Raw genomic sequence first — 13,749 nt, forward strand, 5'->3', positions numbered from 1 at the left:
ATTATCAGTAGAATGCCCCATTATAATAAAAACACATATTCCTCACATTTAATATCCATTTTTCTGTTTTGTTTAGAACAACCCTTGGAGGTCTAATGTATAGTTGATTCTACCAAGTAAGTAATGTCATATGTTGGTTGATTTTGGGGTTCAGTCGCTGATATGGGACGTCCTGCGTAATAACTAACAGCTCTTAGAATTATTGTAGGTGGAGGGGTGAATATGTAAGTTAGGGCTGCTAACATTTTGGCACGAGCTGCCTATGAAAAACACAGGCTGAAATGCATTGGTATACAGTGCTATAAAAGGTTGAAATTACAGTCCCTAGTATGGTATTTGAATAATGCAGTAGGAATGAACGTAACAATGTTACGGCAATATTATAGTATCTACCGACTGTATATAACAAAAAATAAAATCAGCATTTTTTTTTTTACCTCGTTATAGAAACGCCCTACTCAAGGAAAGTTTCATAATAGATTTTATTTAAATTTAAATACTTTGAAATGATGATGTTACACTTAGTAACGTACAATTACAATAGTACGTTATAACTGCGCTTTTCTAATTCCCACTGTTTTTTATATACGCACGCAAAAAAAGTGACATTTGAGAGATGTTCACATTAATTCAAATATCTGCTGTTAAAGTGTTATACACCTCAGCGCCGACTTTGTAGCTGGCGCATGTCTCTTTAATTTCTCAGCAACACGGAAGGAAATGCAGACGCGGAAGTTGTTGTTTTCGGTGTAGGTAAAGATGGCAGCCTGCAGCATGTGAAGAGGACAGAGTTGAAACGAGGGCTTTCTGCCGCACAATCATGTACAACTCGCCATGCAGAAAGCTGACAGGTACGGACCCGGGACCGGAGAGATGATGCGCGGAGGGGCGTAACGAATCAGAGGCGCTGGAGCGCCGGGAGCTGATTATACTCCTAAAATTGAGAGAGCAATGTCAGTTCTATAATTCAGTATTCGCTGACCTTCTCTCTCCAACCTTGAGAACGGGTTGATGTAATATGTACTGAATAGGTTATTTTAAATGAATTAAAGACAGTAGATCATTAACGGTATTCAGGCACAAGTGATTGTTAATCGGGGATGTGTCTGGTGTTGTTTGAACCCGAATTTATACCGTTACTTTCACTTAACTCCACCCCATCTGAATATTATTATTATTCCCGATAGCAATCTCGATTGTAACAAAATGCATTAAACGATAACCTCCTGTGTTGAGATATTAATTATGAATGGATATATTTTAATGCCGTTAATACGGCACCTTATACAGGGTGAATAAACAACGGACTACATTACAGCCTTGTATAATTATTTACTGGATGCAGACAAATACATACAGTTGTTTATTTAAAGAAAAACAAACGACAGTATTCACAAACGTTATTTTCAGGTACCATATTATGCTTTCAGTTAAAGCAACACAAATAAACGTGTTCATCTTATTGTTAGGTTACAGTGATCAGAATCTCAGCAATTGCTTAAGGTACTGTTATAATCAGTAGATAATAAAGTTACCAACATCAGGTCTTGCATTAGTATTGTTTTGTGTTACAAGATTGGCCTCCTGAAAGATAATACATTACTTTTATTGCAATCTGTGTCACTTTAATTTGTATCACTATGCGATGACTGAACTATGCATGTATGTCTGTCAAACTGTTCACATGACTGCTCCTGTATTATCTAGGTCTGGTAGGTGTTAGCATTCTCCAGAGTCTTGAAAATGCAGCCCAGGCAAGGCTGTGCTCCTGGGACCTTGTTCAACTATGCAGATCCTCCACCAGCAAATGGATCACCTTTCAGCACTGTAACTTTCTCAAGCGCCAGGTAAGCTCCCCACTCAAGATGTATATGTATTAGCACCTCCTGTAATGTATAGGGTCCCATGCATAATGCATGCTATCTGATCATTCAGCCGATGGTACTGTGGACACTTTTCGTTAAAGTTTTATCGGTGTACGACATTTGAGACGTCGGTGGCTTATTGCTTTTTTGTAGACATTTTCAGTAGCATCATTAAACAGAAAGCACAGTTAAATAGACAGTAACCAATAATTGCCTTCTTTTTACTGTCTTTGTTTCAGAAAGTATTTTTGGTCCTTTGGTGCCCACTAATACTCTAGTGTAATTTATATGTTTTTTTTATTCCAGTATGTCACAAAAACAACCGAAGCGTGTCAGCGTGCAAAGCCAAAGCAGGAAGCACTGACCACTCCGCTGGTGGAGCAGCATCCACATTTACAAGATGAAACGGTTATTCGTCAGATCCAGCAGATTTCAGCAATCGACCAACATCCTTCCAGCGTACAATCCTCTAAGGAGACCCCCACTCAGGATACAGAGAGGGCCAGCTCAGACGAGGATCCCTCCACTGCGCAGGAGACCAGACAGTGGAAGGAAATCAAGGTGATGCTTGGGGACCTACCAGGAATCTACGCGAGGCTGTCTAAAATCAGGCTCACAGGTACGCTGAAACCAGGCTCCCTGCCTCACATTGCAAAGACGGGTGGAATGTTACTAATCACAATTGTGAATCTTGTAGAGTCATTTAACCTCCAATCAATCACGAGGTACCCCAGGTTGTAAACATTTAAGCTGTAAACAAAAATCCCAAGCGGTGAAATATGTTACTAAACGTTTATCTGAAAATGTCCAGTTTTATGAGGGTGTTGCATCGGTTTTCACATTTTTATCAAAAAGATGAATAATTTCTGTGCATTGTAAACCATTGTTATTGAAAACTGTATATGGAAATGAATGTAAAAATGTACATCAATAAACAAGTTAGATATGAAGATGACTATATATACCAAATCCACTCATTTTTTTTTTTTTTTTTTTAAAGCTGCTGTAAGGATAGCCACACCATAATTTAATTTGTAATCTTTGGGTTTGTTATAGTTTTTATAATTTTATAAGTTATTTCCTATGGGGAAATCTCCCACTCCATAGCAAAATAATGAACTAGGCAATTTGCCTGTAGTGGAAAATCGGTCCCCTAATCTGTTATGAAGAAACACACATTTGTCTTGTAAGATGCAGATTTCTTCATACATTTTCTCACTTGTGATTAGGTCATTTTTGACATCCAGTCAGGTAGCAGCCCACTAGGAAGGCACTAGGGGTGCACCGATAAGATTTTCTTGTCCGATACTGATAGCCGATGGTTATCTACCCATATCTGCTGATACCGATAGGATACCGATAATAAACAGTGCAGGTAAACTACCAGAACAAGACATAGGGCCCGTATTTAAACTGATTTATAATTCTAAATGTTAAACAATTAACAGATTGTTTACTTGTTGTATTTATGACAAAAACGAACAGGTATTGTCTGACCAAACATTAAATTCTGTCCTGGAAGAAACTCAAGCTTCAATATCGGTGTACATTATGGGCAAAAATAACAAAATATACAATAGCAAAAAGATAGCTGATTTCCCCTTATATCGGTGCACCCCTAGAGGCACATGAAAACATTTCAGTCAGCCTGTCTGTAGGGCAGACTGTAAAACCATCTCAATATTTTATTTAAAGTTCAGCTTATTTCCAGTACTGGAACAAGGTTTTAAAGCACCCTGCCTCATAGTGGAAATATTCCACCTTAAAGAAGAATAAAACCAACACTCTGAATTAGACATTGTTTATTTACATGAACCAACATGGATTTGTGTTTATAGTTTTCCTCAATTCAATCGTTTTGTTACAGAGGGAATTAGAGGTTACGCCCTAAACTTAGGTAATCCCTTTTTGAAGTATTGCGCTGTCCTATAAAAAACAAATAATTAAGTGCAATTGAAATATCTTTTTGTCTACACAGCACTTTACATACCATTTATATTGCAGGTGACAATAATGCATTATTAATTAGAATAAATTGACACGTTTGAGCTTGTTTTTCCAAGATCGAGGCTGAGATAGTGGCAGAAGGTACAATGTATGCTTATTTTTTCATGAAAGCAAAAGGCCAACAGAAGCTCAAACCGCATGTGATCTAAGCAATCCACAGTGGAGAATGTAGATGGTAACAAGTACCCCTTAAGGTTAGCCTTCTGAGTTAACCCTCCAAACATGATACATAGGGGCTGATTCTGAGTACTAAGTTTTACATTGAGTGGACATATTTCAGGACCAAGTCTGGATCAGTCTGAGTTGCATATTATATAAAGCATCCTGGTGCTGTAATTTGGGCTTCAGATACCTGAATTGTGCATCTCTGCTTCATAGCATTTATTTCAGACTAGATCCCAGGGCTTGGGACTGAATCCTCACCCTCCCAATCCATCGACAACTGCAGCACGCCAGCCTGTCTCCTGGTTTATATGCAGTGAGTGAAGGAAATGGACACAGCATTTGTGTATAATGAATTGTCATAGGACATCAACATACATAAATCAATGTAAAATGTATGTTAATTGCTGCTCCAGCTGTATTTGTTTGAAGAAATTTATCTCACGGGGTCAGTCATTCCAGTCAGTGATGTCACCCATTTCCTGTTCTGGTCCATCTTTCTCCCCACCCCCCCCCCCCCCAATTACAAATGTGCCCGAATTCTACAGAATAAATGATCATGAAGCACTTCACTAGGCTCTTAATTCAAGTCGTGCTTCTCTGTTGAATGATTGGTTTATAGCGCAAAGATGAATGGATCTCCAAACCTGTAAAATCAGAAAGGATGCCGGATAGAATTTTTAGTCTTTTTTAAGTCACTTAAAATGTCAAAAAGCTGCTTAGGGTCTGATAAATGTTCAACGGTCAATATACACAGCGACTGACCACTGGAATTGTTTAAAGTCAGGCTGACAGAGGCTGAAGTAATAGGTTATTCATTATGTTATACCCAACTGTTCATTTTCCAAGCAGCATATACAGTATTGCTTACATAGAAACTATTTATCCAAACATGTTTGTTTGTTTTTCTATGTGCCAAGATTTGTTAAGTTTGTTCTGCTGTAAGAGCCCATTTCTGTTGTTTACGATACAAACAAACAAACAAAACCATGTGCATTGTAGTGTTTGGAACTTGACACTTGCTACAAGCTTCCATCACATTATTATTATTATTATTATTATTATTATTATTATTGTTATTATTATTATTATTATTATTATTATTATTATTATTATTATTCCTTACTTATCCCTCAAGGCAAAGTTTAAATTAAACCATGTACATATAATTTTCGGTCTCTGTTTAAGTGCAGCCAAGGACCAGGCAATGATTTACTCAATCACAATATACTGAAAGACATGCTGAAACAAAGATGACAAGGTGTGGGTTAAACCGAAAGCTGTCTAGTATATTTTAGCTGTGCTGAAGGATTCTTGGCTGAATACAATCATTTATGGCTAAGAAGCAAAATTATCTAATTGAGACACTTTGCAGAAAAAAGCTACTGAGTGCAGACGGTTGACATAAAGTGTTTGCATGCAAAATGCTCCACTAGAACTTTATAAACCCAACACAAACATGTTTCCAAAAAATCAAATGCAAGGAAATGTGTTACAGGGAGCAAGTCCTTCATATCCAAAAGTCTGTTGTAAAATGGATAACATTAGAAAAAGAAAAAGAAAACGATCTGGTCCAGTGCTAGAAATTTGAAAGACCAAATATTTTCAAACAGTGAAATAGTATTCCCTATTTGGCCAGAGTCAGCTGCCTGGCAACACACACACATGGAACAGAATATCACCGAATCATGCTGCTTGTGTATTCTTTATACAGTCAGCAATAATCAGTTTCTATAGGTTTATGCTTTTAAAATAATTATTTTGCAAGCAGCTTGTACATGTAGTTTGAACCACTAGATCTGACTGTCAGAGTAATTGCCTTATTTATTTTTGACGTGTAGGGATTTACCATCCTACAGCACTCCCTTTAGACTTAATTCCATCTGAGACGATATTGGCTTTTTAACTTATGACCTTACAATCCTAAATTATGTCTACAAAGCCATTTGATTGGGATCCAGAATCTGCCAAGTACCCCACACATGCACACTAAAATGAATTGCTGCCTCTCGCAATATTGATTGATGAGGAGCAAACATCAGTTGGATTGCATGTGTTAACATAATCCAGATGTATATTTTTGATTTCTTTGTGAATAGGTAACCTCCAGGTGGTATTATCTCTCATTTGTTTTCCTTTATTACTTTGCCAATTTGATATCCCCTAATTTGTACCCTCTGTGCTTCTCAATTGTGTTTTCTAGCCTTGGTTGTCATGACTGCATCAGCTGGCTATGCTATGGCTCCGGTGCCCTTTGATCCCAGCTGCTTCCTCCTTGCCTCCCTGGGAACGGGCCTTGCTTCCTGTGCTGCCAACTCCATCAACCAGGTTAGTCAATTTCACACTCACCCAGCAGGCTGGGCAAAAGCTGGCATCTACTAGGCTCATACACAGCCATTACTGACGTGCTCACACACAGCAAGTTTGCACGTCTATGATTTTTACTGTTCCTCGCCAGTGCTGGGATGAGTGGGTCATTAGGGTTAAGAGTATGGATCTTTAATGATACAAGTAGGTTCACTGTATTTTTCAAAGTGGGAAATTGTGATGTTCAACTGCCTGTGATGTCATCAAAAGTTGGAAGGAAGGTGTGGTTTAGAAAGTTCAGTCGGTTATAAGGGGAAGTCGGTCACAGTTGGGAGCAGAGTTCAGACAGACACGTACTGTAACCTAGGTGAAGACATTTGAAGACATTGAAAGAAAGACATCTATTCAAAACGTTTATCGTGGCATTTTAGTATTTCTAATATTCATCACTATTGAGTGATTAATTGTTATGGAGGATGGTATTAGCATCGATTGAGTAGATCCCAGGATGTGTCCCACTGCAGTCTTCAGGCACTGTGTAGCTAATAGTCGAGGCTACAGTGTCCCCTGACATTTAAGCATGCATATTGTTACACATCTATTATTTTTAATAGCACCTTTTCATAAACTATATGCATTTACTGAAATCACAGGACAATCCAGTTGTATTTTTAGCTTGGGTGGTTCCGTCCTTCTATTTTTCCATTATTAAATCATTTTCTATAAATCAAACTCTTTTTGATTTCGTCCTCACGTTTATTTTTGGAGGAATGCACTTCGTGACTTGCCGATATTAGATTTAGTGTCTTGACCGTTCCTCAGCCCTGCACTGAACCCCATTAAAAGCCTCCGCTTTGTAATTTAGAGAAGGCGCTGATTACACAGCAGCCCTTTTGCTCAGGGCTTGTTCTGTTGCTCAGAGCTATCGTTCAGAATAATGTGCAGAGCAGCTCTGGCTGAAGCAATTGAGTGACGTGGAAGTTAGCTATGTAATGGAGAGCCTGTAGTTAACTTCCGTAAACATGTTCAAATCTACCCTACCGCTTGAAAGAGAATATTGTTAAAGGTTTGTAGTGATTCAACATGTTGGATGTTGGTCAGTACAGTACAGTATATTTTATTTTACAGTCACAATTAAAGCAATCTGTGCAAGTAATTGATGCTAGATGTGTTTGAAGTTTATGACAGCTGTATAATCGTAATAAGAGTTAATTGGTTCTCTGTCTGACTAGGCACCACAATACTGTTGGTTGGGGGGGGGGGTTTAATACCTTGACGCATGAAACTGTGTGCCTGCAGTTTGAGCCTCTTGCTTTAATTACTTTGCACTTGCATTTATGGTATGTTTTCTAGTACCTTTAGCAAGGCTATGTACACTATAGCCTTGCTATACTGTACATAGGGTAACTCTGGAACACCCGTTAGTACTCCAGCAACTACATGTTTAAAATATACTTTTGAATAGAGTCCTGCGCGGGTCCGATTTTTATGACCTGCTTCTAACCTGGACCCGCTACTACAGGACCTGAAAATCAGAAGCCCTATGTATACAGTACAGCGAGTGTCAGATGCACGGTCTTCAGTTCTGGGTGCTGGAAGTTCAAGAACGATGGAAATCACAATTCTCATTCCGGGCTTTTCTGTTTGGCTGAATTGAATCCGCAACGCATGTCTTTCACCCTGCATTTTTTTTTACCTCTTCTTGTTTTGACTGTGGCGACTGCCTGGGGCAAGCAAGTGGATTTGCCTTTCATCTCCTTGCTGATCAAAAGCTGGCACACAGTGCTTCTTAGAAACATTGGGTTAAGGTTAAGGTGAACCCAGAACTGCCTTGTGTATAGGAGCTCTACTGTAAAAGGGTGGGTGGGTGATGTCATTTACAGGACTTGATATACAGAGGAATGCAGTAGTAATGGAGACCTGTCATTGTTAATGTTGACTCGATAAGCAGTGTTTGATGCAAGCTTTGATCTCTCAACAGGAAACTTTAGACAGCGGGTTCATTTACAGTTTTACCTAGAAATATGGAATGACTGTAAATACAAAGGAATTTCAAATGGAAGGGGAAAAAAACTGTAACAGCAGGGCGATGTGAACTTGGGGAGGCGAGGTAGTTGCTACGAGCTGATTGATGACTTGTGGATGTTCCCGTTAGTGTTGGTCTTGCAGTCTTTCCTGTGTGTTTCTCTTCTGCTGGGTTCAGCAGGACAGGATTAGATTCAGTTTCACAATTGGGCCAGTTTTTGGCAACCCTTTAAATAACACGGCTACTTTCTTAAAGACGGGACGCTGATGACTAGCCAAAAGGCTTCATTAAATTATTATCTGCTGCTCATGTAGCCCATCAGGCTAATTCTCACTTTCAGAGAGGATGAATATTAGCCCAGGCCAATTCTCACCTGGGCTTGTCTACATATTTAGTGGCACGCTGGCTATTCCCTTTACTAATTGATAAATATTTGGGTATTTAGCTGGTCTTGGCTGTGATGTATAGTTTCTCATTTTCCCTTTTGTTCAGAATTGTTTCTCATGTTTCAAATATTGTCTAAATCATGTATTAAGTATTTGGTTTGTTTTCAGGCACTTTTTGGAGTTTTTTTTTTCTCCAGCACTACAGAGTCTATTTTCACCTGTTTATTACCTTTATAATGGGACTTGTGCTCCTGTGCTATGCGTTTGTTGGACAGGGGTATGTAAGGCGCAGTAACTTGAGGACTACTTATGTAAACAAAGATGAAACTGACCTTTCTGAGTATGAAGTCACGCTAATTATAACGGGAGGCTGTATGACCTGGACTTGCTGTAAGACCTGCTTGTATCTCTGTCCAACACTGCTGTAAAATTGTAGAGAAAAACATGCATGTTAGTTGAGAAATCTTGGGTGAAATTTAACACCGAAAGTGGATTCATGATGACTGATAGGATTATTTTAAACCCTCGCGTTTCCTTCCCTCTTGTGCTTTATAATATAGACTTACACACACAAGAATTTCAGAATTGTGCTGTTTTTTTAATGCACACAGCAGCTGATGGATGTCACCTAACACATAATTAAAAAGTTTGCTTCAGGCTTTCTGTTCTGAGTAATGTTGGTCAGTAACATACAGCACATCTGATCAGGCTGCTGCTGTCTTTCTTAAAGAGCATAAGGATAGCAGTCCCTGTACCTGTGTAAGGATAGCATCCCTGTACCTGTGTAAGGATAGCAGTCCCTGTACCTGTGTAAGGATAGCAGTCCCTGTACCTGTGTAAGGATAGCATCCCTGTACCTGTGTAAGGATAGCAGTCCCTGTACCTGTGTAAGGATAGCACCCCTGTACCTGTGTAAGGATAGCACCCCTGTACCTGTGTAAGGATAGCAGTCCCTGTACCTGTGTAAGGATAGCATCCCTGTACCTGTGTAAGGATAGCAGTCCCAGTACCTGTGTAATTTATCTGAACACTTTGTTCTTTTTGTTTCTTTAGATCTCATGCCAGGTTTTGTTGAAAAAGAAAATAAAGAGCAAACTGGGTGTGGACTGATCAAAACGCTGGAGTTTAGGAGATTTAGGATATAAAAAGGATGTGGCGGCTGCCTCTGTGTTCAGAGACATGTACAAGACACAGACTGCACACCCCCTGGAAATTATTTTATGCAATGAATTAAAACATTGATGTCAGGGGAAACCACATTAATGGAAATACATCCTGAACAAGTAACCCAGCCAAGGCTATTGTCAGCCAGAGGAAAGCCCACAGACTTACTTTTATAAATGGATTAAATTTGAAAGCTCAGTTGCGATGAGGCTTCTCTATTTCTTGTGGGGTCCTGCTTTTTTTGTCTTTTAAACAACAACAACAACAACAACAAACAATATACAGCAGGGTATGTTTCCAAGAACTACAGTACAGAATGAAGGAGTAGAAGCATAATCCTTTTTGTGTTGTTTTTGTTTATTTTCTTCTCTAGGATTAACAGCCCTGGGGATCCACGTTTTTTTTTTAAATGCATTAAGCCGAGCAGCTTTTCCTTTTATGATTCACAATTACATGATGTTGAAAGCCCTGCATTTTGTTTGGTGTGGCAAGGCTGCTTCTCTTCTGTCACATGCCTTGTCCAAGGCCATACAGTGACTCAGTGTCTAAGTGAAGCCTGAAATCCAGGCTGTTCTGCTGTAGCACTGAGTGCATGGCATTAGCTTTTTTATACATTAAAAAAAGAGGAGGACATTTACGGTCGGTTTACTCTAGGCAATAAGATAATAGCTGGCAATTATTTTATTAAATACTTGTGGAACTACATGCTTTTTTCTGTTTAAGTATTTAAGTTGGAAGGATGTGTTGCAGTAAGACTACCTCTTTTAAGAAAGGGGAACAAGAACACAGAAATTGGACTGTGGAACAATGGTCAAAGGTGCTTTGGACTGTTGATGGATGGACAACGACACCTGTGCCTTCTGCCAGTTCTGTTGTCAGTTCAACACTTCTTCTTTCTATTCCTTAAGGATATTATCTTCAAGTATTGCTCATACTTCAGCGTTTTTGAGTCTTCCAATCATGGGTTTGTCAATTACAGATGATGTTTCCCTGTACTTATTGATTATGCTTCGGATACCACACCTTGAAAATCAAGTGATGCAAGCTATTTCACTCAATGTTTTTCTTTATGCAAGTCAAGGTTGTTATAATAGTAGAAAACACTAGTGGAGGCTTTGAGTAAATTGTTGATGCTCATAATGCATCAGAGTAGAAAAATGCAACATGTCTAGGACTTTTGCACAGCAGTGTATATTTACATATAAATGCTATTGTTGTTATTTTAAAATATATATGTAGAATTGTTTATTATTATTATTATTTTATAAAAATGTATGGTAGTCACTAGAAAGAAGAGATCATAGGCATTGCTCTCTGTTTCATTTATTTTGCTGCCATATTATAGAACACTTTCTTTGACAACTACATGTTTAATATCAATCTGTAATCAATCTGTAGGTAGGAGCATTCAGTGTTTTAATGTAATTTAAGCACGTATAAATTATTATACATGACTATATTATTTATTTTGGCGACACAGTATTTGTCAGGTTGAGATGAATTGATATGTTTTCAGGTCCCGATAATGTATAGTCTGTCAGCATTAATATACCAAAAGCGTTTTTATTCACCAATATATAAATATATATGATTGTATTTTTAAAAAGTACCTGCAATAGCAGTCAAATTTCACCAACAGAAGAATATTCTGAACAGGCGATGCTATGTTCAGTATGATTCTTTTGTCACATCCCATATCACTGCCTCACATCAGCTGTGACAGAGACACTTACTGCAAAGTGGGAGTTTTTTTGTGCACGCACTTCCCCAATCCGTGCCCCTCTTAACAGGGGATGGCAGGATCAGGAAGCAATTGGCGCAGAGCACAAACAAACTAGATGCTGATAAAAGCACGGTGTATTAATACAAAAATAAATTTAAAAAAGAAGGAAACGTCAAGAAATAATAAAGACTAACACGCATTAAAAAAATTAATCTTCAAAGAAATGAATGAGTTAATTGCAGAAGTTAACTGCGATTACTTGACAGTCCTAATTATATATAATCTCTGAGATAAGTCAGTCTGTTTTCTGTCAAAATGTGCAATCCCAAAACCTGAGCACCACTTTCATGAATGTGAGGTGCATGCTTCCTAACACCACTGAATAGTCTTGTTAGTTCCAGCTCACTGTGCTCACAGTATGCTGGTGGCACCATTTATTATTTACAATGGAAAAAATACAATGTTGGGACCATTCCAAATATCCTTGAGGACAGGAACACAACATTGTTGGTACATCCATACAAAAGCTCTGTGACTCAATGACTTTGGCAGAATAACACTATCTTATTCTGCTGAACAACAATAATATCATAGACAGGCTAAATGAAACATATAGCTGTCATTAATATATAAAGACCTGCTCATATAACAAATAAGCAAAGTGCTCTTTTTGGTTCTGTGAGCATTGGAAGGCACAAACCTAATCATTAGCCAGATGTGTTGAATCTTATCACCTGACTGACAATTAGAAGTAAGTACGCTTATTGAATGATGTAGCTGTCTAGTTCAACAAGACTATCTTTGTGCACAAAATGCTTGAGTCATTTCCGTACATTTTTGGTTGCCTGCTGCAATAAAAGACCGCTCCCAAACTAAATGGAGTTCTAGCAGATCTCCTAGCTGAAGCCAAATCTTTTGCATGTCTCATAATCTATTGCTTTAGCAATTGAAGAACAGGAAGATTTAAGCTGTGCAGAGAGAAGCTAAGAAAAGCTGTGTCTTTATCGAAAGCATTCATAGCCTAAATGCACATTTAACTTGCGCAGAATCGCCCCTTGCATGGTGCTCTCATTATAACAATTGTATTATTACTTGTACTGTGATTCTTGAAATGTATTTGTTTACGACTGTAAGTTGCCCTAGATAAGGGCGTCTGCTAAGAAATAAATAATAATAATAATAACATTATACAGTATGTGATAAGCAGTAGTTATGTGTTACAATGGAAAATACATTTTGCAATTCAATTGACATTTGGGTAAATAGGAGCTACACATTTTCATGTGCTTTTAAAACATTGTGCTGTGATTGGGATTATTCAAACCTTTTGGAAATGCAATGGGATATATGCTTTACAACAGCCCTAACCATGCCTATAGAAGGAATTTACAGTTTCCTTTTTTTTATGGGGAACAGGTGCCAGGTCCCCAGAGAGTATATCAGGGGATTTAAAACCTACAAAAACATGTCTGATCCTTTCCATGAGGTTTCTGTCTGTCTGCCTCTTTGCCCATATATATTGTTATCTGAAATACCACCAACCTCTTCAAACAGCAGTGCATTTTATATTATTGTTATTTATTTCTTAGCAGACACTCTTATCCAGGGTGACTTACAATTGTTACAAGATATCACATTATTTTTTACATACAATTACCCATTTATACAGTTGGGTTTTTACTGGAGCAATCTAGGTAAAGTACCTTGCTCAAGGGTACAGCAGCAGTGTCCCCCACCTGGGATTGAACCCACGACCCTCCGGTCAAGAGTCCAGAGCCCTAACCACTACTCCACACTGCTGCCCACATATATGTGCCAGTGGATCCCCAGTATTTTGAGTGCTGTAAAATGTCATTACATCCGCAACCTTTTTATTTGTAGCAATTCTGTTTTAAAAAAAAAACTTTAGGCAATTAGCGGCCTAGGTTAGTGATTAATTGGACATTGAAATTAGCTTAAATAAATGGCAAGCTAATCAAAGAGAAGCTGCAGTATTTTGAAATGGTGTGGGGGGCCCTATATTTCTGAGGTGTAAAGCACCCCTTTGGTCTATATATATGTCTCACAATCGTGTCTTGTACACCAAAGTGTAACCATCAGTCTTTCCCA

At 38.4% G+C, this 13,749-nt stretch overlaps 1 protein-coding gene across 1 annotated transcript in view; it reads left to right on the forward strand.

Moving 5' to 3' along the window:
• The first annotated feature begins 693 nt into the window (after positions 1–693).
• Positions 694–13,749, forward strand: part of LOC117424060 (protoheme IX farnesyltransferase, mitochondrial) — a 45,092-nt gene continuing 32,036 nt past the window's right edge. Inside the window, exons 1-4 of the mRNA XM_034040087.3 lie at positions 694–851; positions 1,708–1,847; positions 2,172–2,484; positions 6,238–6,362. Of these exons, the coding sequence (XP_033895978.3) occupies positions 821–851; positions 1,708–1,847; positions 2,172–2,484; positions 6,238–6,362 (609 nt within the window). The 5' untranslated portion in view covers positions 694–820. The remainder of the gene's footprint in view (positions 852–1,707; positions 1,848–2,171; positions 2,485–6,237; positions 6,363–13,749) is intronic.

This window comes from Acipenser ruthenus, chromosome 19 (assembly GCF_902713425.1).
Source record: "Acipenser ruthenus chromosome 19, fAciRut3.2 maternal haplotype, whole genome shotgun sequence".
NCBI lineage: Eukaryota > Metazoa > Chordata > Actinopteri > Acipenseriformes > Acipenseridae > Acipenser > Acipenser ruthenus.